General features: G+C 47.6%; 1 protein-coding gene across 1 annotated transcript in view; it reads left to right on the top strand.

Moving 5' to 3' along the window:
- The window catches only part of MLH3 (mutL homolog 3), a 325229-nt gene that overhangs the window by 54773 nt on the left and 246565 nt on the right, over positions 1–23891 (top strand). The window contains exon 2 of the mRNA XM_086937507.1: positions 4283–7685. Within this exon, the coding sequence (XP_086793633.1) occupies positions 4367–7685 (3319 nt within the window). The 5' untranslated portion in view covers positions 4283–4366. The remainder of the gene's footprint in view (positions 1–4282; positions 7686–23891) is intronic.

Here is a 23891-nt window from a genome sequence, read left to right as displayed (position 1 = left end):
CGGGAGGGGTTTCCCACTCTGTGAGTTGCTTTCATGTAGGAGTTTGCAGTGTTTTATTAACGTTGTTAATAGCTCGGGAACTGTGGTTAGTTTCTCGATTATAGCCTTACTCGTTGGTAGCTTTCACAGTGCTATCCTTTTTTAGGTCTCGCCTATGCAGCGTGCATGCGCTACATAGTAGACCTTTAGCCGCCGTTCTGCTCTTTTTCGAACCACATACACGTGCTTGTGGCGGCATCCACCTTCCGGGAGCGAGCAGGAGCGCGCCACAACATGAGTATGTGCTTCGAAAAAGAGCAGACTGCGCGCTTGCACGCACCACTCCTGGTCTTGTTTTGGCTTCTTGGAATTGGCTTGCGTTCGTGTTGTTAATTTTGTTGGTGCTTGAAAAGGCATTCTTATCAGTGTTTGGGTTTATTTTAAGGTGGCGTTTAAAACATTTTTTGCTTGCAAAAGCGATTTATACCTTCACTCCCGATCGTGTTTCATCTGTCTTTCTTTTGAGTTTGCGTTGAAATATTTTTGGTGCTTTAAAAAGCATTCATACGCTACGATCAAGTGCTCCCTCAGCAGTTCGTCCGGGGCACAAGCAGGGACTGACTTGAGTGCTCCCGATCTTCGCGCACTCCGTAGTCTTCCCTCTGCCAAAGGAGGCATCCACTTCTGTGCTCCCTCGTTGTTTTATCTTACCGCTACTCCAATGAGATGCACTTTTGAAGTCGCAGTTCCCTGGATTCTCTATGCAGTCCTATTTGCCATCTTGACTTGGGTAGGAATCACATTGGTTTCTACTTCTTGAGTTTGCATCTTGGAATTACAGCACTTTCAGTTTGCTGCTTGTTTTAAATTACACAGTCCCTTACGTATTTAATTTTGCACCTGTAAAGCGATATAGGGGAGTTTAAGTGACGTTCCAACTACAACACGAAATCCAGTACATTTTAAGCATGATCATGCTTCTGTTCTGTTTAAACCAGGGCTGTCAATTAAACTTGCACTTACCAACCTGCTTAAAATATTTCTCTGCATTATTAAAGTAATTTTTTAACAATTAAAAATGCCAACATCCTAACAGTGCCAACATTTTTGCCCCGTTTTTCTACCTAATAAAGCTTTCAAAACCAATTGAAATTGTACTTATAAAGCATGCTGAATTGAACTATTTACGGTAACATTAGCCTAGGAAGGATTTGGATATTGATCTCTATGCCTTCTACAGGCTGAGGTCTGGCCCTCTATTCTTTCGGTAAGTGGCTGAGGGAAGGCTATTGTTCTTTCCCTGATCTCTGCCAAGAGGCGCCATGTTGTGGGATGAGAGAGGCCTTTGACTAGAGAACCTTCTGGTCACAAGGGACTGGTTTTTATGCTGATATTCGCACTAAACAACAGCCCTTTTTCACAGTGATCCTAGCAGTCTTTTATGCATAAAAGTACCTTGCATTTTACCAAAACTTTGAGAATAATTCACAAAAGCCAGAGGGAGAGACATTCTCATGAGTGCAAGTTCCCTGCAGCCTTGAAAGGAATGAGATGCACATTAGAGGTTTTCCCCCCTGATGTGTGTGCATTGCCAATGAGAAACAGCAGTGCTCTTTTACTTGGGAAATTCTTAGCTATGCATCTCTCCACAGTTATGAAGACTTATTGCACGGAATTGGGCTTAAAGATCTTTCTTGGTTCATAGACGCTACAAAGGACTGGCTGGGATATTGCCCTAAGGTCTCTAAATTAACAGTTGGGTTCCTTTAAAGCTGCCTGGTAAACCTCCCAGTTGACAAGGTGGCAGGAACCTGCCTTATGATACTTGAGGGGTTCTCAGTATACAGAAGTTACAAAGTTCCTGAATTAAATTGTTTTCGCCATGGACTGCAGATTAGGGGAGTGGGTATCACCAGTCTTGGGTTCTGCATCTTTTAAGCAATGAAGTCTGAAAGTGTGTCAGTCCAGAATATAGGATACAGTCTCGCTGGTGGGTTGGGCGAACTCCTTGATGATGTTAAAGAGTTCTTTGTTGTTGTGTGCATGAGTGGAGATTCTGTCTTCAATTGCTTTCTTCCTCGTTTTTCTGATGAGTTGGTGGTGGGCGTTGGTGGCGGCTCTGAAGTTGTTCTGGGCTTCTGTGGATTTGTTTTTTCTCCAGGCCTTTTTGAGGTGGCGGCAAGTGTGTCTGGACTCTCGAAGTTCGGTGGTAATCCATCTAGCTTTCTCGGCGTGGGTGTTGTTGTTTTTCTTGAGGGGGGCTATCAGAAATCCACATGTGCAGGGTTCGGGCTACGGTGTTTGGGGTAGTCGTTTTCTGCGATGGTTGGGGTGGAGTTGCTGAGTGATGAGGTTAGCTGGTCGTCTGTGATTCTGGTCCAGTTTCTTCATGGTAGCAGGTGCTGGTGTCTGTGAATGGTGTGTGTTCTGAAGGTGAAGTGGACGCATCGATAGTCAGTCCATGGGAGTTCAGGGGTGTGGCTGAAGGTGATGGGGTTTCCTGTTGTGAAGAGGGGGTCGAGGGTGTGTCCTGAGTGCGTGGATCTGGTGGAGTCCAATGTTGTGGAGGTTATCCAGGAGGGATGTGGTGTTGGGGTCCAGTTGGTTGTCGAGGTGGAAGTTGAGGTCTCCCAGTAGGGTGTAGTTGGTGGACGTGATGGCATGTGGGATGATGGTGTCCGTGATGAAGTTGGCGGAAAGTCTGCGGGGTCCAGGGGGTTGGTAGATAAGGGTTCTTCGGAGGGTGGAGGTAGGGCTGGCCAGTATCTTGAAGTGAAGGTGTACCATCAGCTCTGTGGGCTCGTCGAGGAGTGTGCTCAGGCGGAGGGTGGATTTGTGGACAATGGCGATTCCTCCTCCCGGGCAGGTGGGGCGGTCCTTCCTGTAGATCTTGTATCCTTGGGGAATGGCAACGTCCGGTCCTGAGGTGGTGTTGGTCCTTTATCATTTATTACTCTATGGTGACACAAAATAGCTGTAAAAAGTATCGCCTTGCACCTTACCGCCAGTTTCGAGCCTTAAGCACAGCAGAGAGGTGGTCTCAGGAGAGAATAGCAGTCTTGTTGATTAGTTATGCATTCTTTGTAGCTTTCTAATAGTTGAGAGTGGGATACATTTGGAAGTCTACTTTTGAGAGGAATAATTATGTTCTTGCTTTAATTCTGCGATGTTTAAACCTAAGTCAAAGGGTTTTCATGAAGGATTATGTGCATTTAAGTAGTTGGTGTGCTTATGTTTATAGACAGTGCAGAGTCCATGATAATTCTAAGATTTCGTATCTCTTTAACTATTTTAGGTGGTGGTCCCACTGTGTGCACTCGGAATTATAAAGAATCCTCTTTTTTCCATTCACCACAATCGAGTATTTCAGTTTTTCAAGCGTTTGCTTCGAAGTGATTCTGTATCATGAATTGGTCTGAGATAATGAGGTAGGTGTTAAGTTTCGAATAGCTCTGGTAACTATTTCAAGTAAAGGTAGAAAAAGAGGGGTAATAAAAGTATTTTGCCGCTACTTCTGTAGGAACACTGAATCCAGGGCAGACACTTCTGAAGCATACTAAAATGAAGAAAGCACATTTGCCTGCCTTCCAGGTGTTTCCAGTCTACTAGAGTTTGTAAAGAAGCACATGAGTATATAAATGCACCAATTCTGGAAAAATATTTATCTGCAAATATAATTCTCCAGCCTCGATGTCATTCATAGCTTCACTTTTTCTGCACCCTAAGAGGAATAAGAGGAACTATGTAGGTAACAAAGTTGTGCACACCATTGTGACTACTCTATCCAAGTCCTTTGGTTGTCCCCCTTCCATAATATGATATACCTAGCTGGTCCTTAATGATTATTTTGCACTGGAAAGAAAGATTTGTAGTTGAATCCAAGCTTACTATTGGGAAGGGAACTGTATGTCAATGCTTTCATAGTTCCTTTTGCTCTGGTAAACCTGTCATTATGTAGGACACAGACTTTCCACATTTATAAAGGAATAGGGAAGGGAACTAGAGGTTTAGGAGTGTGACAGTCGCAATGGTGAGTATTATTACCTACTTTGCAGGACACTGTGGTTGGGGTTAATCGTACTTTGTCGGAGATTGACCTCCTTCCGAGAGACAAAATGCACAGGTTTTCTCCTGGAAACACGAATAGAGTTTGTGTGTAATAATTTTTATATATATATATATATACATATATATCTACAAATGGAAACTGAATTAAGGTGATTTTCTTACAATAGGTAAAATATGTATTTTTGTTTTAGAAAGAAGAATTGTTAAAACTATTTTTAATGTGTTTATTTTTCAGGATTTCTAAGGTGATCTGCCTGGGGTCTGTATTGCATACTAAACTATGAGAGTTGAGCAGATTCCGTGCCCAGCCTGACCTGCTATGATTCAAAGTTTGCCTGCTGAAGTGAGAGCTCGTCTGCGCTCTGGAGTGACCATATGTTCTTTTGGGCAATGTGTGGAGGAGCTCCTTCTCAACAGCACCGATGCCTGTGCCTCATGTGTGGCTATCCGAGTAGACATGGAAGCTTTTCGGATCCAAGTGGTTGATAATGGCACTGGGATGTCGCGAGAAGATGTTGAGTTAGTTGGGAAGCGATACTTCACTAGCAAATGCCATTCGGTTGGAGATTTGGAGAACTTAAATAGCTCTGGATTTCGAGGTGAGGCAGTGGCAAGCATAGCAAACATGTCCAGTCTTGTGGAGATCTTGTCAAAATCCAACAAGTCAGCAAAGACTTTTGCCAAGATGTTTCAGAACGGGAAAGCATTGGAAGTCTGTGAAGCAGAGGTGAGCAGGCCTAGTGTAGGCACCACAGTGACTATCTGTAACCTTTTCTACAACCTCCCTGTGCGGCGCCAGTGCCTTGACCATGTCCTTGAGTTAGAAAGGACACGGCAGAAGGTGGAAGCCATTTCTTTTATGTACCCTTCCATTTCTTTTTCATTGCGTAATGATGCTGCAGGTTCCATGTTGCTTCAGCTCCCCAAAACCAAGGATGTGTGTTCCCGTTTTTGTCAAATCTATGGTCTGTCTAAATCCCAAAAGCTACGACCTGTACAGTTTGAGTATCGCGGATTTGCAATCAGTGGGTACATAAGTTGTGAGGGCCATTATAACAAGAGCATGCAGTTTTTGTATGTAAACAAAAGGCTGGTGCTGAAGACAAGACTGCATAAACTGATAGATTTTTTGTTAAGAAAAGAGAGTTTGATATGTAAGGCAAAAACTGGCCCTCCTGGCAAGCAGATTAGCCCTTCAAGACATCGTGCTGGACCAGAACTTCATGGGATCTATGTTATCAATATAAATTGCAGTTACTGTGAATACGACATTTGCCTTGAGCCTGCAAAGACTCTTATTGAGTTCAGAGACTGGGATGGAGTTCTGAAGTGTGTTGAGGAAGGGATTAAAATGTTTTTAAACCGCGAGCACTTATTTATAGAGCCCTCTAATGACGACATTGCAGAATTTAATGAAAAGAATGATTTTACGCTTTCAAACACTGACATTCAGCCCATCGTTCCTTGCAGAAATCCTGTTCAGGAAACCTTTAGGGAAAGATGTGATACTGTTATCAATTCCTTTGAATTTGCTAATCTCAAATCCAAAGATGTTTTAAGGAAGAAAGTAGCAAATTCTAAATTGCTTAATAATGTGACTCTTGATGTTAACACAGAAGTAATTCAAATTCCAGACATAAAGACCCATGTATGTGTAGGAACTGAACAAAGGGGTCTGTGTGAACCTTTATCGCTGGGAAAGGAGGCAGTTCAGTGCGAAAAACTAAGCATGCTTGTTTCAGGAGAAGACACTGTACTGGATAAAAGGAAAGGTCAGCATAACATTAAAATATTTCCTCTTTCTATAGAAAGCCCAGTTGACCAGGTCCCATGTGCAGAAGCCATGTCTGACATTTCGGAGCAAAGCAATTGTAAAGGAACAGAAAACTGTGTACAATTAACACTATCCACCTCTAGAGATGCAGTGCTTTCCAACACTCTTGGTAAACCTGAGGATGTTTACGTCAGTGGCGACAATCAGGAAGTGAGTGAAGGTGCTGCACTCGGTCGTGAGTGTGGCTTTGAAATGGGAGCTGGGCCCAGTATTCCTTTGGAATTGGCATCCTCGGAAAAATGTGATATGCTGAAGCAGAATACAGGGCCACATGAGGGGTCTACCCCTAAGGAAAGCAGACTTGGAGCCAGGCCAATACGTGACAGGTTGTGTTTAACTGGCTTCATAACTCATCTTGCCTCCAATCCAGTTAAAGAAATCAACCAAACGCACAATTCAGCACAAGACATTTTTGGCCTCGGTATGAGCATCACAAAACCATGTTCTAGTGTCACTAACGCTGCAGTTGGTTTGACAAATACAAATTCTAATTTGGATAGCAAGAGAGAAGACCGGTGCAGTGACAACAGGATAGGCCCAATTCATGCACAAGAGAGCTGCAGCTATAACAGCTGGAGTGGCAGTAATGTGAGATTGCCCGTACAAAAGTCACATGCTGTGACTTCAACATTTTGTTCTTCGCATGAAGGGAACACAGAAAACATATTCCAGAGCACAACAACGCAGTCTATTTTTGCCAAGCCTAGGGCTAGCAGAAAGCTTTCCCTGAGTGCTCATTTGGGATCACTGGAGCGATTTAGGAGGTGGTGTGGAAATATGCAGAATTCATCACCACAGTCATTAACTCATGACAACAAGAATGGAAGTTGCATTGCCCCCAAAATCTCATGTGCAGGACCCGAACATATCCTACCTCTCCACACCAATGGACAATCCATTCAGTGCCTTGATACAACTCTGACTCTTGACGCTAAAAGTAATATTGCTGCTGCTCCTTTAATAGAAGGTGACTCTGACCTGATAGTGAAGACACCTCCAAGCACTACTGAAGTGGTAACGTTGAGACATGAGCATGTGATGGAGAGCCCCATGACACTGTATGATTATACTCAGTCCAAACAAACAGTCATTTTTAAGACCATCCCCCTGAGATCACTAGCTTCAAAGTTATCCAAAATGAGGGGTGTCCATAAAGAAACTCCGGTTTTTGAAAAAAAGGATACTTTTAGAGATGCACCCTTGAAGGATTCAAATGACAATGCGGTATGCAAGCATGTCTTAGAACAGGAGCTCGATACCCAGGCCAGCCAAAAGCACCAGTTGTTTCATACAGATTCAGGAAGTGATAACTCTAGGCTCAACCAGGAGATTGATAATTACAAGAACCTTTACCATGGTGCAGAGAACACAGGCGCCGGTAGGAAACCTCCTGAAGGATTGAGCAAACAACCCATGTTTTTTAATGCAACAGACAACGACCTATCCAGTGGGTGCATCAGCTTAGCTATGGGGAGCTCAAAGCTCTGCCATAACAGTGAAAATGAAGATACATGTGGTAAGATTGCATTTTTAAATGCGAGTTCAAAGGCCACGGAAGGCCCTGTTGATCCGTTTTCCAATCACTTGGATGATGATCCAACTGACATGGTTTCTCTGAGGGTAAATGAAAATCCAAACCCCTGCTCTTCAGGTTGGCTGCAGCATTTTGATGCGTCGCTCGGTCGGACAGTATATATCAATACAGCAAGTGGACTAAGCAGCTACATTGCGCCAGTAGAAGAAAGTCGTGCCACTTGCACCAAGGACCTAACAACTTTGGCTGTGAATATTGTCTCCAGAAGCGGTATGTACAGTTTGACTTTTTTTATTGTGTGATGAGTATAAGGAGCTACTTGTAATCTGATTGGCAGGCTTGATGAGGTGAATTTTAATGGCTGTTTACCAACAAGTTATCCATCTGCCTAGGGAAAGGTTCACTCACCTGAGCGAAATCTCCCTATGAATCAACGATGCATTAAAATACAGTTGCATCTGAATCCAGTTGGGGTGACTGTCCCAGGACGTAAAGAGACATGTTATCTGGTAGATGAGAAGCGTCATTCTCTTGTAGCAAATCTGAAGAAAGTGCCTTATTTCTTGCTTGTTGTGTTATTAACTGCTTGTCAGCTATTAACTTTTTGGAAAAGTTATGATGCCCTCTTGCATGAACAGTTTTTCTTGCACTGTAGTTTTATTTGGCACTTTCTGCTCGCTATCTCTTCATCTGGAGAACAGCTAAAGTGAGGCTCCCGTTGTGGTGGCTTTTTTCATAGCATTTAAACATTCCCAGAATGTAGACTGTGAAAGTGTAGAACAAAGAAAGGCTTGACAACTTATGCTTGACGCATGGCCCTGTGTAGAATATTTATAGGAACAATGATATGCAGATGTGCTCTTTCCTTCTTCACATAAGAGACCGCTCTTCACTGCCACACCCATTTACCAACTTAAGTATGGGGTCTTACCTGCAAGCGTTTTCCTTTCTCTATTTTTAACATCTTGCCTATCAAAGCTCACAACTGTACTTGGCCTAATGCTTTGAGGAACAAATAAGTAATCTTTTCGTAAAATAATCTGAAGTAGAAAAGGAACAGGCTAAGCAAGAGAAAGCAAACATTAAGACCCATATGCATGTTTTCAAATGCCCAGAGGAACTAGCTCAGCTGCCCCCTTAGAATTCCCATATTTAGTTTACTGTATAGTTACTGTTAGTTGTAGATTGGCAGGGAGTCTCTCCATAAATGTTTTGGTTTTGTAGACCTGTTAAGGGGAAAATTATACTCCCAAAAGCTTTGTTTAGATCAGTGCTGTATAAGGATATTTTTCTGCAGCCTTTTTCTGAGTGCTATGGACCTTATCAGCATGTACAGAACAAAAGGACCATAGTGAGGTTTCCATAGAATCTTGATTTCTGGTGGATACTGGAAGCCACAGATCCCTCAACTTGTGAATATCCGAAGGCACAAGGATGGATCTGTAAGATCTTAAAAGCATAGCCCCCATGTGCCAATAGGTGGTTTTGTGTGGCTTTGTCTCGACTTTGTGCATCCAGAAGAGGTGTTCGGAGCCGCAAATAAGTGCTAGCCCTGTGCACTGATACAAGTTATTTTCGTTCCCTGCCTTTGTTTGTGGTTCCAGAGCTAGGTCCCAACTTTTTCAGTTAATGCATTTTTAAAAACAAAATCTTATTTCCCAATCTGCAAGGGGCCATGTCCCCTGCTAAAACTACAGGTAAACCTTGTAGGGACTGTCAGAAATAGATGTTTGTGGCAGATCCCAACTAGGTGAGTCTCTTATGTTAGTTTTTGGGCCATGACTCCAAGATGTGCGAGAAGTGTGCCCTCATGAATCTGAAAGTGATACGGTACCACAAAACCAAGCTGTTTGTTTCTGAACACCAAAAGAAGTCTCATAAATCTGATTCCAGTTTGAAGTTTAGGGTGCAGACTTGTTCCCACAATTGGTGCGGCTTCTGCGGCAGGTCTTTGTCCCGGGCCAAGTCTTTGATAAGTCAGAGGAAGCACAATGAGGTCAAGTGGGACTCGCCCTAGCCTCGCCACTTTTTTCCTGTCTTCCTCTAGAGTTGTGAGGATATCCAAGTGCCTCTCGGTTTTACTCCCGGTCCTCCTCCAAGAACCTGCTTCTCGCATGGATCTCGATGCACCCCCGAATTTCCAGAGCCCTCTGTGATGTTGCAACACATTGAGGATTTCAAAGAAGCCATTTTGCAAATCTTTGGCACCCTTCCAGCTCACTCTAGTGCGTCTTCAGGCCACACGGGTCCGTGGAGGCCTCCAGTCGGATTAACTCTGGCAGATCCATCCTTGGTGCTGTTTGTGCCTCCTGAACCCATTTTGGTTTCAGTTCGACTCCAGGGCCGACTTCAAACCTGATACCAAGATCCACTCCGGTTCCTGACACTCTAAATCCAGAGAAGGATGCATTTCCTATTGTGTCTGGATCCAAGCTGAATTTGTCACTTCCAAGGTCACGTTCCGGAACACTTCCAACTCGCCCGGTCCCAGTTCATTCTGACTGTGACAAAGCTTTGCATTTACTTAGGAACTGCCCTCCAGTGGTCCAACAACTTTTTGGATCACACTCTGACCAATGTCAGCCATTGTTCGTTGACTATGGGGATTGATTATCAACCGATTAGGATGATGACAATTTCCACTTGGATCTACAAGAGGCCAGCAGGTTGGCCACTTCCCCTGATACTGGGTTGAGTTCTTCCCCTAACCCCTCAACATGAAAAAACTACCGCATTTACTATGGGGATGAAATACACAGCTGAAGTCCTAGACTAACAGTTGCCTTCTATTGAGGGAGAAAACAAGTGTCCTCACAGAAGTTTTGTAACCTAGACAGGCTTCATCCAAGCTCCTGTTCCCATTCAACAAAGATGTGACTAATAACTGTTAATGGGTACCTGGGCTAAGAGTTCCTCTTGCCCACTTGTGAATAGGCAGGTAGCCCGATGCCGCAGGCTGCTCCTGGTGATCTTGTTTTCTTGACACAGCGCTGTACAACTGAGAGCCTAGTAGTTCATTAATTTATCAGCATAGTTAATCCTAAATCTTTATCTATGACCCTTTCCTCCCCTGGCAGAGAATCAAAACTAATTTAAGCATTTAGGAAACAAACGTTCTTCTTGGCCAGCAAAACCCTTCGGTGAGTCCGCACCAGCTGTTTGCTAGATTAGGTAATCCCATGTGCTATAGGACCTGATTGTCAAGATTATTCCCTCAATTCTGGAAAAACTCCATGCCAATCTGGCACAAACTCTGGCTGGTATGTGAAAGATTGGGATGTTTATGTTAGTTGAAGGATAAACGAGTCACATGGGAGTTTTTGTTAACAGTGGAGTTGATGCATGAGATAAATGTGAAGTGTGAGTGAAAGGATGGGATGGAATAATGGAGGGGGAAGTTAATTGTGAGATATCCAGTGTAATAATGAAGGTAGGATAGTGGGAGAATCGTGGTTTGTTTAGGTTTGATGTTTGAGGGAGGGTAGAAAAGTGGGAGGCAGGGGTGTGCTTGAGGGAGGTTTGTGGTAGGTTGGTATTTTTATTTTTCATTTCAGGTGAGCGGTGAATGTGGAGCATGGGAGATGTGAGTGATGAGGGAGAGCTAGTATGATAATAACGTGAATGTGTTATTGAATGGACGTGATGCAATAATAGAGGGGGCGTTTATTGAGAGTGAGGGAGATAGGGAGGGAGTACAAACAACCGCGGGTGTGATAAATAAACAAGAAAGAGGAGTAATGTTGTAGAAGAGTGATGGTAACGTTGGTACATAGAAAGGGTTGATGATTTAGTTTGGTGGCTTAAAGGAAGTGAGTGAAACAATTCGAGGTATACTTTAGTAGGGAAAATGGTCCGGCAGGATATCAGTGAGAGAGTATTGACACTGCCTATATAGGGGCACACTAAGGGGAAATACAGTCATGATGAGATGTAACATGATATTTTGAATTTTATTAGTGATGACTCTTTAATCAATATGTATAATAATGACTATTAAGGTATTGTTTTATTGTTTTTTATAGTGATCTCCGACGAAGGGCGATTGTAGCCCGAAATACATTGGGTTTAACAATAAACACTGTCTGGGATGAATCTTGCAACAGTCGTATTCTTATAAGAGGTCCGGATGGGCACAATTTGAATATGAGAAGCCTGGAAAAGTGCACAATATTCTGCGTGTGGACTAAATCTTGAGTTGTTTAAAAAGAGAGAAAAAAGTTGGATTAAATGGAATAAGGTGAAAAAAATGGAGGAAGACATGTAATAGCGCCACAGAGGTGGAACATTGTTGTGCGTCTGGCTGGGGTGAGATGATGCACCATTTCAAGTTGTTGCACCTTAAACTGTACACACTTAAGTACTTCTTAGAACCCCAAAACTCCCAAAATCCTAGTTTTCCAGTTGATTAAAGAATATAAATGTAGTAAAAAATTCTTGTAGTCTTCTAGTTGACTAAAGAATAAATATATAATAAAAAACTAAATTCTTGTAGCCTTGTATGAAATATAATCACAAACCATTCCAAAGTGCCCAAAACATCTAAAAGGAAGGAACACTTCGAAATATTAAATCGGTTAAAAATGTTAAGCTACCCTACGTAATACTGGAATGTTAATCATACAAAATGTAAGCCTAATATTGAAAAATAGTTGTGGTTGGTGACTGTGTGGGTTATTTTTGTTTTAGTAGATAGCACCATCATTGTCAACAGGGACATTGTGCAACTGGAAAAGATTCACAGTTTGAGCTGCCTGTGGCACTTTTGTGCTTCAATTTGTAGAGTGAACTCCTCACATTGGTAAGATTGCATCTTTAGTTACTGTGATCCCAGTCATGTTGCTCATGAGAAGTTAATTTTCTGCTACCCAGTATTTGCCACTGACGTATATGTATAGATTTCAGTGAAGTGCTGACTAAGCACCTGTCTCCCAGCCACACCACCATACTGCATGATGTGAGGTGGTCGGGTTCTTCCTACCCACTTGGTCCTTGAATGTTATAGTAGAGGATTTTCTGGACTAATGCAGTTTACAATGTGCTGGAAACGGTTTCTGCTGTTGTAATACCTTACCCATCAGAAACACCCGAGCCATACTATTTACAGAAAAGGTATGTGCCAAAGTGTGTTGTTCAGCTAGCCTCACGTGCCATATTGATTGTGTCTTTAAGCAAGCCTTGCATTGCAATATCAGCTGCTTACAGTAAATAATGATTAGCCCATCCAGGGTCACGTCTCCTTTGCACACGTTCCACAGGCCTTTGATAGTTATTTAGTAACATAAGGCTGGGCAGCTCATCCATGTTAAAAAACAACTCTAAAACGGTTTCCACGTTCACGCACTCTGATACTAAGTTGCTACACCCTACTCAATTCAGTGGCGTAACTAGCCCTTTGGCTGCCAGTGGCGGTCCCTTAGTTTACCGCCCTGCGTCAGCCTCTTTGTAGAGGTTTGAAGGGGTCTGTCGGAGCGAATGAGGAGAGGCGTTGTTACCCAATGTTTGGGATATGGGTGTTTTCGGTGGCTAGTACTTGGAGCAGAGGGCCAAGAGGGGCGGGCTATTGTTTTGTAAGAATTGATCCGATTGAAATCTTTTCTGAGTAGGGTAAGTTCAGTAGCTAGGGTAGAGAGATTATAGTCTAAGTAACGAAGTGTCTGACAGATGTTGGGGAGGAGGGAAGTGGAGGTGTCTGGGATGGAGGAGGGGTTAGGGACGGAGTGGCTAGGGAGGGAGGGTTGGCAGTTTGGAGTGGTAGTTTTGTTAGGGGGATAATGTGGGTGATTCCGTGTTAGGAGGAGGATTGGGGAAGGCCAGGGGATGGGAGGGATGTATGTGCCAGTGTTGGGAGGGGGGCTGGTCGTGATGTGTGATGGTCTGGTGGGGGGAGGGGGGAGGGGGGAAAGGGGAGAGGTGGGGGGAGAGTATGCAGGACGAGAGGGGATTGGGCAGCGGTAAAATGGGTGGAAGTGTAGTTTGTGAAGGAAGGGGTGGTGATATGAGGGGTTACGGTCGTGAAGGTACTGGTAAAAGGGGGAGGAGGGGTACTAGGGTGTCGAAGTTGGTCGGTCATTAGGGGACATGGGGGTTTGGAGGAGTGTATTGTAGGGGTGGGGGGATTGGTTCCGGAGAGGTGGGTAGGATAGGAGTTAGTGCGAGGAATGTGTCATTACAGGTAGGAGTGATGTGGGGGTGTGGGGTTTGTCTCTGGGGCGGAGGAGAGTTGGGAGGGGGTTTGGGAGGGGGCTGGTGAGGGGAGGGGGAATTGGATTGTGACAGGGGATAGTTCAAGTGAGGGTGACAGAGTAGGAGTTGTTGTACGGGGACTGTCATTAGAAAGAGGGTTGGGAGTAGGGGTGGCCGTAGGGGGTCCAGAGGGGTATTGGGGGGGGGAGTAGATAGTGACAGCTGGTCGGAAAGAGTGTTGAAGAGGAGTTCAAAAATTGTGAGGTGCTGCTCCGAGGTTTGAATCGGGATGTTTCCAGTTTTGTAGACGGAAATGGTTAATTCACCAGGGAAAAGAGAGGTAGGAGAAGTGGCGAGTTTGTGACCATGGGGGATTTTACTCGAGCTAGATATTGGGAGGTGTTGTAAAAAGGTGCTCATCCATTTGGAGGGGCGTTTGGTTTAGAAAATATATATATAGTTAGTTTTAATGGGGGACCAACCAAGGTTGCCTTTTGTCAGCGTAAAGCTTCCTCTACCCATAGTGCTTTAAAAAAAAAGAAGTGATTTTTTTAATTATTACAACGCCTTCTCAGAAGTACTGAGCGCTATATAAATGCTATTTATTTTGTGTAAATACTGGGAAAGATCAACGCATCTGACATTCTTGACATATCTCCTAAACCGAGCCTGAACAAAGTGAAAAGCTACCTCTCTTAATTGTGTGTGGAGTGCTAACAAGGTGTGAGCTTTGTTTCCCCTCTGCTGCATTTGCTTCTAGGTGTGAGGCTCCTGACTGCTGCCAGCCAGGGGACTCGAACGAAAGGAGGTCTGGTGACCCCTCAGATTCGGCCTTTGTTATGTGCCCAGCAGGAGTCAGAAATGAGAGAGCCCCAGCCCATCCCCACCTGCTTGCTATGAAAAGCAGATAACAACGTGCAGGCGCTGCTGAAAGTGTCTCGATGTTTGGAAATTACACCGGGACGAATTCAGCATCTTTTTCAGTGGGGCCCAACTTCAAAAAGTGGGTGGACTTCGTCCAACTGCGTGTACCCCCGACTTGTGCCCTTCTCCTTTCCTTGTTTTCTTTTTAACTGGTTGGTATGCTGCTTTTGGGGGGACCCCCACATGCCTTGGGCTCTCCTCACTCACCGGTACGGTAAAAGTGAGCACTTCTGTACTAGGCCCAGGGTATATACCTGCCATATGAACCAGGGAGGTCGGTAGGACTAGTTCCTGATCTATAGCGTCTAACCGCCCCATGACCAGTACACCTCCTTGTTTGCTTTTCTTTTCACCTGCTTCGGGGGCATTTTTATATCCTGGCGATGAGATTCGACCTTCAGAGGTATCTAATATGCCAATTAAAGTGACAAAGCCCATTCTAAAAACAGGGCTTCAACAGAGCCTAAGGAAACAAGAATGGCAAGCCAAAGATTTGAAACCCAAATCGATTGAAGCCCGATAATCTGAAGCACAGCCTCCCAGTTATGCGTATCTTCGCCCCAGCGCAGTAAACAAGCTGTAGAATTATCTGAGCTGCAACTGAGAACAACTAAACTAGAATTTTCAGTGATGTTTGACAATTGTACCTATAAATCACCCCTAGCACCGTGCGAAAACCTGCAAGTTGATCTGAGTTTCAGCACAAAATAACAAATCAATTTCTCACTAATGTGAGTGCTCAGTGCCACCTATTGTCCAAATATTGAATCACATCCCACAAAATAAAACCTATGGGAAGTTATCGAAGTTCCGACTGCCTAAGCAAATCAGATGAGTAATATCAAATAAAACCAGCATTAGAAATGCAATAGGTTACGCATTTTTTTTTAGTTAGAGCTATTGGCATAGCTCAACAGGTACCGGACAACAATTACCACTTTGCAGGTGCCGAACAGAGCATTGCACCCAGTGGCGTAACGAAACATGAGGGGGCCCCCCTGCAAACTACATGGAGGGGGCCCCCCTCCCATCCTCCATGCCTGTCTAGAGCTCTCAGGCCAGCGACCCGCCATACTGCAGGGGATGCGGGCGATTGTTACGACACTGTCACCAATGCAGCCGTTAACAGTAACACTGGATGGTGGAGTTAAAGGTTGGGCTTAGTCTGCCAGCAGGCTGTCATAGGTGGTGGTCCATTCATTACAGGGTCCCTGCCATCAGTAGGCCGGGGAAGTTTGCCCAATTTTAGGTGGGTTTCCTGATGCAGACTCCTGTCATGATATACAACATCGGGCCCACTCATCGTTTAGTGTTGACAAAAGTGCATTCACTGCTCCTTCCCGTTTCCGTTTTAAAACATTGGACAAAGGGACAATGCAGTATTTCAAAAGCAGATATAACCACAAAGAGCACATTTTGATAATACATTTTTATTTTTATTAGACAATAGCAATCTTAACAGGCATTGCATAGCTTCATGCACACTTTGACCCCAATTCCATCACAGTCTCTCTCTCTCTGTCAGTCAGTATCTCTCTTTCAGTCAGTCAGTCTATCTCTCTCTGTCATTCAGTCTCTCTTAGTCAGTCACTCTCAGTCAGTCAGTCTCTCTCTCTCTCTCTCTCTCTCTCTCTCTCTCTCTCTCTCTCTCTCTCTCTCTCTCTCTCTCTGTCAGTCTGTCAGTCAGTCCCTCTCTGTCAGTCAGTCTCTCTCTGTCAGTCAGTCTATCACTCTCTGTCATTCAGTCTCTCTCAGTCAGTCTCTCTCAGTCAGTCAGTCAGTCTCTCGCTCTCTATCTGTCTGTCAGTCAGTCTCTCTCTGTCAGTCTCTCTCTGTCAGTCTCTCTCTGTCAGTCTCTCTCTGTCAGTCTCTCTCTGTCAGTCTCTCTCAGTCAGTCTCTCTCAGTCAGTCTCTCTCAGTCAGTCTCTCTCTCTGTCAGTCAGTCTCTCTCTCTCTGTCAGCCTCAGTCTCTCTCTCTGTCAGTCAGTCTCTCTCTCTCAGTCAGTCTCTCTCAATCAGTCTCTCTCAGTCTGTCAGTTTCTCTCTCTTAGTCAGTCTCTCTCTCTGTCAGTCAGTCTCTCTCTCTCTGTCAATCAGTCTCTCTCTCTCTCTGTTAGTCAGTCTCTCTTTCTCTGTCAGTCTCTCAGTCTCTTTCTCTCTCTGTCAGTCTTTGTCAGTCAGTCTCCCTCTCTGTCAGTCAATCTCTCTCTCAGTCAGCCAGTCTCTCTCTCTCCCAGTCAGTCTCTCTCTCTCCCAGTCAGTCAGTCTCTCTCAGTCAGTCATTCCCTCTTTACCCCAGTCAGTCAGTCTCTCTCTCGCTCTGTCAGTCAGTCTCTGTCAGTCAGACTCTCTCACTCAGTCAGTCTCTCTCTCAGTTAGTCTCTCTCCAAGTCAGTCTCTCTCCAAGTCAGTCTCTCTCCAAGTCAGTCTCTCTCTGTCAGTCTCTCTCTGTCAGTCTCTCTCTGTCAGTCTCTCTCTGTCAGTCAGTCTCTCTCACAGTCAATCAGTCTATCTCTCTGTCAGTCAGTCTCTGCCTCTCTCTCTCAGTCTCTCTTTCTCAGTCAGTTTCTCTCTACCTTAGTCAGTCTCTGTCAGTCAGTCAGTCTCACTCTCAATCAGTCTCTCTCTCTCTGTCAGTCAGTCACTCTCTCTCTCAGTCAGTTTCTCAGTCAGTCAGTCTCTACTCTCTCTCCATTCTCTCTCTCAACTCTGTCCACTCTATCTCTACTGTCTCTCTCTCCACGGTCTCTCCTCTGTCTCTCTCTCCACTTTCTCTCTCCACTCTCTCACTATCTCTCGCTCCACTGTCTCCCTCCACTGTCTCCTTCCACTGTCTCCCTCTACTCCCTCTCTCTCCACCCTCCCCCCTTCTCTCTCTCTACTTTCTCTCCACTCTCTCTCTCCACTCACTCTCTCCACTCACTCTCTCCACTCACTCTCTCCACTCACTCTCTCTCCACTCACTCTCTCCACTCACTCTCTCCACTCACTCTCTCCACTCACTCTCTCTCCACTCACTCTCTCTCCACTCACTCTCTCTCCACCCACTCTCTCTCTGCTGTCTCCCTCCACTGTCTCTCCCTCCACTGTCTCTCTCTCCACTGTCTCTCTCTCCACTGTCTCTCTCTCTCTCCACTGTCTCTCTCTACTCTCCACTCTCTCTCCACTCTCTCTCCGTTCTCTCTCTCTCTCTCTCCACTCTCTCTCTCCACACTCTGTCTCTCTCTCCACACTCTCTCTCTCCACTCTCTCTCTCTCCACTCTCCACTCTATCTCTCTCCACTCTCTCTCTCCCCTCTCTCTCTCTCTCCACTCGCTCTCTCCACTCGCTCTCTCCACTCGCTCTCTCCACTCGCTCTCTCCACTCGCTCTCTCCACTCGCTCTCTCCACTGTCTCTCTCTCCACTCTCTCTCCACTCTCTCTCTCTCCACTCTATCTTTCTCTCCACTCTATCTTTCTCTCCACTCTATCTTTCTCTCCACTCTCTCTCTCTCCACTCTCTCTCTCTCCACTCTCTCTCTCCACTCTCTCTCTCCACTCTCTCTCTCTCTCTCCACTCTCTCTCTCTCTCCACTCTCTCTCTCTCTCCACTCTCTCTCTACTCTCTCTTTCTCCACTCTCTCCAGTGTCTCTCCATGCTCTCTCCACTCTCTCTCCACTCTCTTTCTCTCCACTGTCTATCTCCACTCTCTCTCCACTGTCTACTTTCTCTCCACTGTCTCTCTCCACTCTCTCTCTCTCTCTCCACTCTCTCTCTCCACTGTTTCTCTCCACTGTTTCTCTCCACTCTCTCTCTCTCCATTCTCTCCCAGCCTCCCTCACAAAGTAGTGTGCGTTTCATGGGTGTCCGCAGAAATGTTTCCAGGGGGGGCACATTTTTAACTTCATCACCATCCCCCTTGCACCCTTCTCTCCTCTGCCTTGCACCCTTCTTGCCCTCCCTCTTGCACCTTTCCCCCCTCCCCCTTGTATCCTTCTCCCCCTCCCCTTGTACCCTAGTCCACCTCCACCTTGAACCCTTTTCTACTTTGCACCATTCTCCCTCTGCCTTGCACCCTTCTCCCCTCTGCCTTGCACCCTTCTCCCCCTCCACCTTGCACCCTCCCCCCCGCCTTGCACCCTTCTCTACCTTGCATCCTTTTCCTCTCTGCCTTGCACCCTTCTCCCCCTCCGCCTTGCACCCTTCTCCTCTCTGCCTTGCACCCTTCTCCCCTTTGCCTTGCACCCTTCTCCCCTTTGCCTTGCACCCTTCTCCCCTTTGCCTTGCACCCTTCTCCCCTCTGCCTTGCACCCTTCTCCCCTCTGCCTTGCACCCTTCTCCCCTCTGCCTTGCACCCTTCTCCCCTCTGCCTTGCACCCTTCTCCCCCTCTGCCTTGCACCCTTCTCCTCTCTTCCTTGCACCCTTCTCTTCTCTTTCTTGCACCCTTCTCCCCTCTGCCAGGCACCCTTCTCCCCCTCTACCTTGCACCTTTCTCTCTCTACCTTGCACCCTTCTCCTCTCTTCCTTGCACCCTTCTCCTCTCTGCCTTGCACCCTTCTCCCCTCTGCCTTGCACCCTTCTCCCTTCCGCCTTGCACCCTTCTCCACTCCGCCTTGCATCCTTCTCCCCTCCGCCTTGCATCCTTCTCCCCTCCGCCTTGCACCCTTCTCCCCTCTGCCTTGCACCCGTCTCCCCTCTGCCTTGCACCCGTCTCCCCCTCCGCCTTGCACCCTTCTCTACCTTGCACCCTTCTCCTCTCTTCCTTGCACCCTTCTCCCCTCTGCCTTGCACCCTTCTCCCCTCTGCCATGCACTCTTCTCCCCCTCCGCCTTGCACCCTTCTCTACCTTGCACCCTTCTCCTCTCTTCCTTGCACCCTTCTCCTCTCTGCCTTGCACCCTTCTCCCCTCTGCCTTGCACCCTTCTCCCCTCTGCCTTGCACCCTTCTCCCCCTCCACGTTGCACCCTTCTCCCCCTCCGCCTTGCACCCTTCTCTACCTTGCACCCTTCTCATCTCTTCCTTGCACCCTTCTCCTCTCTGCCTTGCACCCTTCTCCCCTCTGCCTTGCACCCTTCTCCCCTCTGCCTTGCACCCTTCTCCCCTCCGCCTTGCACCCTTCTCCCCTCCGCCTTGCACCCTTCTCGCCTCCGCCTTGCACCCTTCTCCCCTCTGCCTTGCACCCGTCTCCCCTCTGCCTTGCACCCGTCTCCCCCTCCGCCTTGCACCCTTCTCTACCTTGCACCCTTCTCCTCTCTTCCTTGCACCCTTCTCCCCTCTGCCTTGCACCCTTCTCCCCTCTGCCATGCACTCTTCTCCCCCTCCGCCTTGCACCCTTCTCTACCTTGCACCCTTCTCCTCTCTTCCTTGCACCCTTCTCCTCTCTGCCTTGCACCCTTCTCCCCTCTGCCTTGCACCCTTCTCCCCTCTGCCTTGCACCCTTCTCCCCCTCCACCTTGCACCCTTCTCCCCCTCCGCCTTGCACCCTTCTCTACCTTGCACCCTTCTCATCTCTTCCTTGCACCCTTCTCCTCTCTGCCTTGCACCCTTCTCCCCTCTGCCTTGCACCCTTCTCCCCTCTGCCTTGCACCCTTCTCCCCTCCGCCTTGCACCCTTCTCCCCTCCGCCTTGCACCCTTCTCGCCTCCGCCTTGCACCCTTCTCGCCTCCGCCTTGCACCCTTCTCTTCTCTGCCTTGCACCCTTCTCCCCTCTACCCTGCACCCTTCTCCCCCTCCGCCTTGCACCCTTCTCTACCTTGCACCCTTCTCCTCTCTTCCTTGCACCCTTCTCCTCTTTGCCTTGCAGCCTTCTCTTCTCTGCCTTGCACACTTCACCCCTCTGCCTTGCACCCTTCTTCCCTCCGCCTTACACCCTTCTCCCCTCCGCCTTGCACCCTTCTCTACCTTGCATCCTTCTCCCCCTCTGCCTTGCACCCTTTTCCCCCTCTGCCTTGCACCCTTCTCGCCCCCCCTCCTCCCCTACTGCGGATGCCCATGGTGTGTTCTAACAAGAGGGCTTACCTGAGGGCACCATTTTGCTGCCTCGTCCCTTCTCATGTGAGCTTTGCCCTGGAGAATGCTCTCTCTGGGGGCCCCCACTCCCACCCTTGTCAGGGTCCCGAGCACTGCTCTGTGCTGTCTCCTGCTCTTGCTCTCTGAGGCCCCCACCCCATCCTTGTCCCTGTCTCTTCTCTTCTCTTGTGGGGTGGGCTTTGCTTATGGAGAGGAGAGCGTTGGGGCCGGGCTCTGAGCTGCCTCAGAGGGGAAGTGGAGAGTGCTGTCTCTGGGGCCCCCACCCCACCCCATCCTTGTCCCCGTCTCTTCTCTGAGAGCGTTGGGGCCGGGCTCTGAGCTGCCTCAGAGGGGAAGAGGAGAGTGCTGTCTCTGGGGCCCCCACCCCACCCCATCCTTGTCCCCGTCTCTTCTCTTCTCTTGTGGGATGGGGCCCCCAGCCCATCCTTGTTCCTGTCTCTTCTCGGGTGGGGCCTGTCCCTGTCTCTTCTCTTGTGGGATGGGGCCCCCACCCCATCTTGTCCCTGTCTCTTCTCTTCTCTTGTGGGGTGGGGCCCCCACTGAATCCTTGTCCCTGTCTCTTCTCGGTGAGGGGCTGTCCCTGTCTCTTCTCTTGTGGGATGGGGCCCCCACCCCATTCTTGTCCCTGTCTCTTCTCTTCTCTTGTGGGGTGGGGCCCCCACCCAATCCTTATCCCTGTCTCTTCTCGGTGGGGGCCTGTCCCTGTCTCTTCTCTTGTGGGATGGGGCACCCACCCCATCTTGTCCCTGTCTCTTCTCTTCTCTTGTGGGGTGGGCCGGGCCCCCACCCAATCCTTGTCCTTGTCTCTTCTCTTCTCTTGTGGGGTGGGGCCCCCACCCCCTCCGTGTCCCTGTCTCTTCTCTTGTGGGGTGGGCTTTGCTTATCGAGAGGAGAGAGTGGGGGAGCGGGCTCTGTGCTGCCTCAGAGGAGCAGTGGACTGCTGTCTCAGGGGACCCATCCTTGTCCCGGGCCTGCCTCCGGCTCTGACTGAAGAGAAACAATGTTGATACTTTGTTTCTCTTCAGTCAGAGGGAGGGAGTGAGGGGAACGGAGCAGGCTGCACCTGCTTCAGACACAGAGGGAGAGAGGCTTGCTTCAACGCAGGCCTCTCTCACAGCCCTCAGAAGAGCTGAGGGGGCCGGGCCCCCTGGGGGCCCCCTTCATTAACTGTAGAGAGTGAGGCCCCCCGCACTGCGGGGGCTGCAGGGGCGTTTGTTACGCCCCAGATTGCACAGTGAAACGGGCTGAAAGCCTAAAACAATGCTGATAGCCTACAGGAGGAACCGCTGACTACTGGGTTAGCCAACCAGTGGTCGAAGTGGGGAAAAAAAAGTAGGAGAACTGTGGGTGGAGAATCAGGGGGCGGGAATAACCAACGATTGAATCAGTGGGCGGAGTCAGGGGTGTGGCTAGAAATAGCAAAACATACCAATTTTTAATATGTTTAGCATTTCACTGACCAGTTAAAGCTTATAAACTTATTTAATTAAAACAATGGATAAACATGTTTATTTGAGGTTTAATACAGGAAAAAGCAAACACTCATAGGTAATACAGGTTTATGTAAGGCATGTGAAATATAAGCAGGAACAACATGTTACCTTAATGCTTTTACTCTCATTGTTCAGAAATCCATGATTATTTTTTGTCTCAAACATTGAGGTCATGAATACAGGGCTCCTCCTGTACACATGTGTTAAGCAGGGCTCAGAAGAGGAAGGGACTCTTCAGGAGAATCTAGACTCACTGAAACCCACAAAGGCTCCTTCATATTCATGTCAGCCAGCTAGCTGCTCACTCATAATATAGCAAAAAGAACAACTGGTGGACAGAATGCAGAACAATATCATACATTCACCCCAGTACAGAGATCTGGGCCAAAATCCATTGTTACTTTGCTCACCATGCCATTCCAGTTTGGACCCAGCAATATGCAAATCAGTCTTGATCCTGCACCCAATGGGAAAAGTCCAGCCCGAACTGCCAGGCCAGGTCCTCCCTGGACTGGAAACAAGCATCCTAGGACCGTTTTTGGGCTTTCAGCCCTCATCAGCCAGGATAGCTTGATTCCAGTGGCATGGAGAGCACAGGACTCATGTCTGAGCATACCTGTCCCACTCGGGTGACAAATGCAAAAAGAACAATTGATGGACAGAATGCATAACAATGTCATACATTCATTCCAGTTTGGACCCAGCCATATGCAAATAAGTCTAGATTCTGCGCTCAATGGGAACATTCCAGCCCGAACAGCCAGGCCATATGTATTCAAGTGTCCTTTCATTCGGGAAGTGAACACAAAGCAGTACCCACTGAACTATGCACATAACATATTGCTTTTTTATATGCATGGTACATGTTCTTTGCAGCAGGCATATTACCCCTCTGCGCTACCTTAGATGAGTAAAACAGCCACTAGACAAAACATGCTCCCATCTCTCTCCAGCAGGTACATTGATCACCAAAGTTATCTTGGCACTTGTATTGTTGACTGAAACCTGCTGAATATACAAAGAACTTTGCATAGTTTTTAAAACTCCTGCACTTGTACAAAACCGGTCCCCCCCCAAAATAAACTGGCCCCCTACCCTTCAAGTTGCCATGGGAAAATCCTGATCCTGCCCTTTCACTGCTCCTGCCCAGTCAGTACTCCTGCTCATGCTCGATCGACACTCCTGCTTCATCAATTCCCCTGCCCTGTCACTTCTCCCGTCGTCACTTCTCCTGCCCTGTTCACTGCTCCTGCCCTGTTCACTGCTCCTGCCCTGTTCACCGCTCCTGCCCTGTTCACCGCTCCTGCCCTGTTCACCGCTCCTGCCCTGTTCACCTCTCCTGCCCTGTTCACCTCTCCTGCCCTGTTCACCTCTCCTGCCCTGTTCACCTCTCCTGCCCTGTTCACCTCTCCTGCCCTGTCACCTCTCCTACCCCGTTCACCGCTCCTGTCCGTTCACCGCTCCTGCCCGGTCACTGCTCCTGCTCATGCCTAATCACTGCTTCTGCCCCGTCACCTCTCCTGCCCCGTCACCTCTCCTGCCCTGACATCTCTCCTGCCCCGTTATGTCACCTGCCAGTCAATTCTCCTGCCCGGTCACTTCTCCTGCCCGGTCACCTCTCCTCTCCTGTCTTGTTATCTGCCTGTCACGTTATCTGCCCGTCAAGTCACCTGCCCGGTCACTTCTCCTGCCCGGTCACTTCTCCTGCCCGGTCACTTCTCCTGTCCCGTCACTTCTCCTGTCCCGTCACTTCTCCTGTCCCGTCACTTCTCCTGTCCCGTTCACTTCTCCTGTCCCGTTCACTTCTCCTGTCCCGTTCACTTCTCCTGTCCCGTTCACTTCTCCTGTCCCGTTCACTGCTCCT

The sequence above is a fragment of the Lissotriton vulgaris genome, chromosome 9 (genome assembly GCF_964263255.1).
Source record: "Lissotriton vulgaris chromosome 9, aLisVul1.2, whole genome shotgun sequence".
In the NCBI taxonomy this organism is placed as follows: Eukaryota; Metazoa; Chordata; class Amphibia; order Caudata; family Salamandridae; genus Lissotriton; species Lissotriton vulgaris.
Note: the sequence above shows the minus strand (reverse complement) of the source record. Positions and strands in the feature narration are given on the sequence as shown.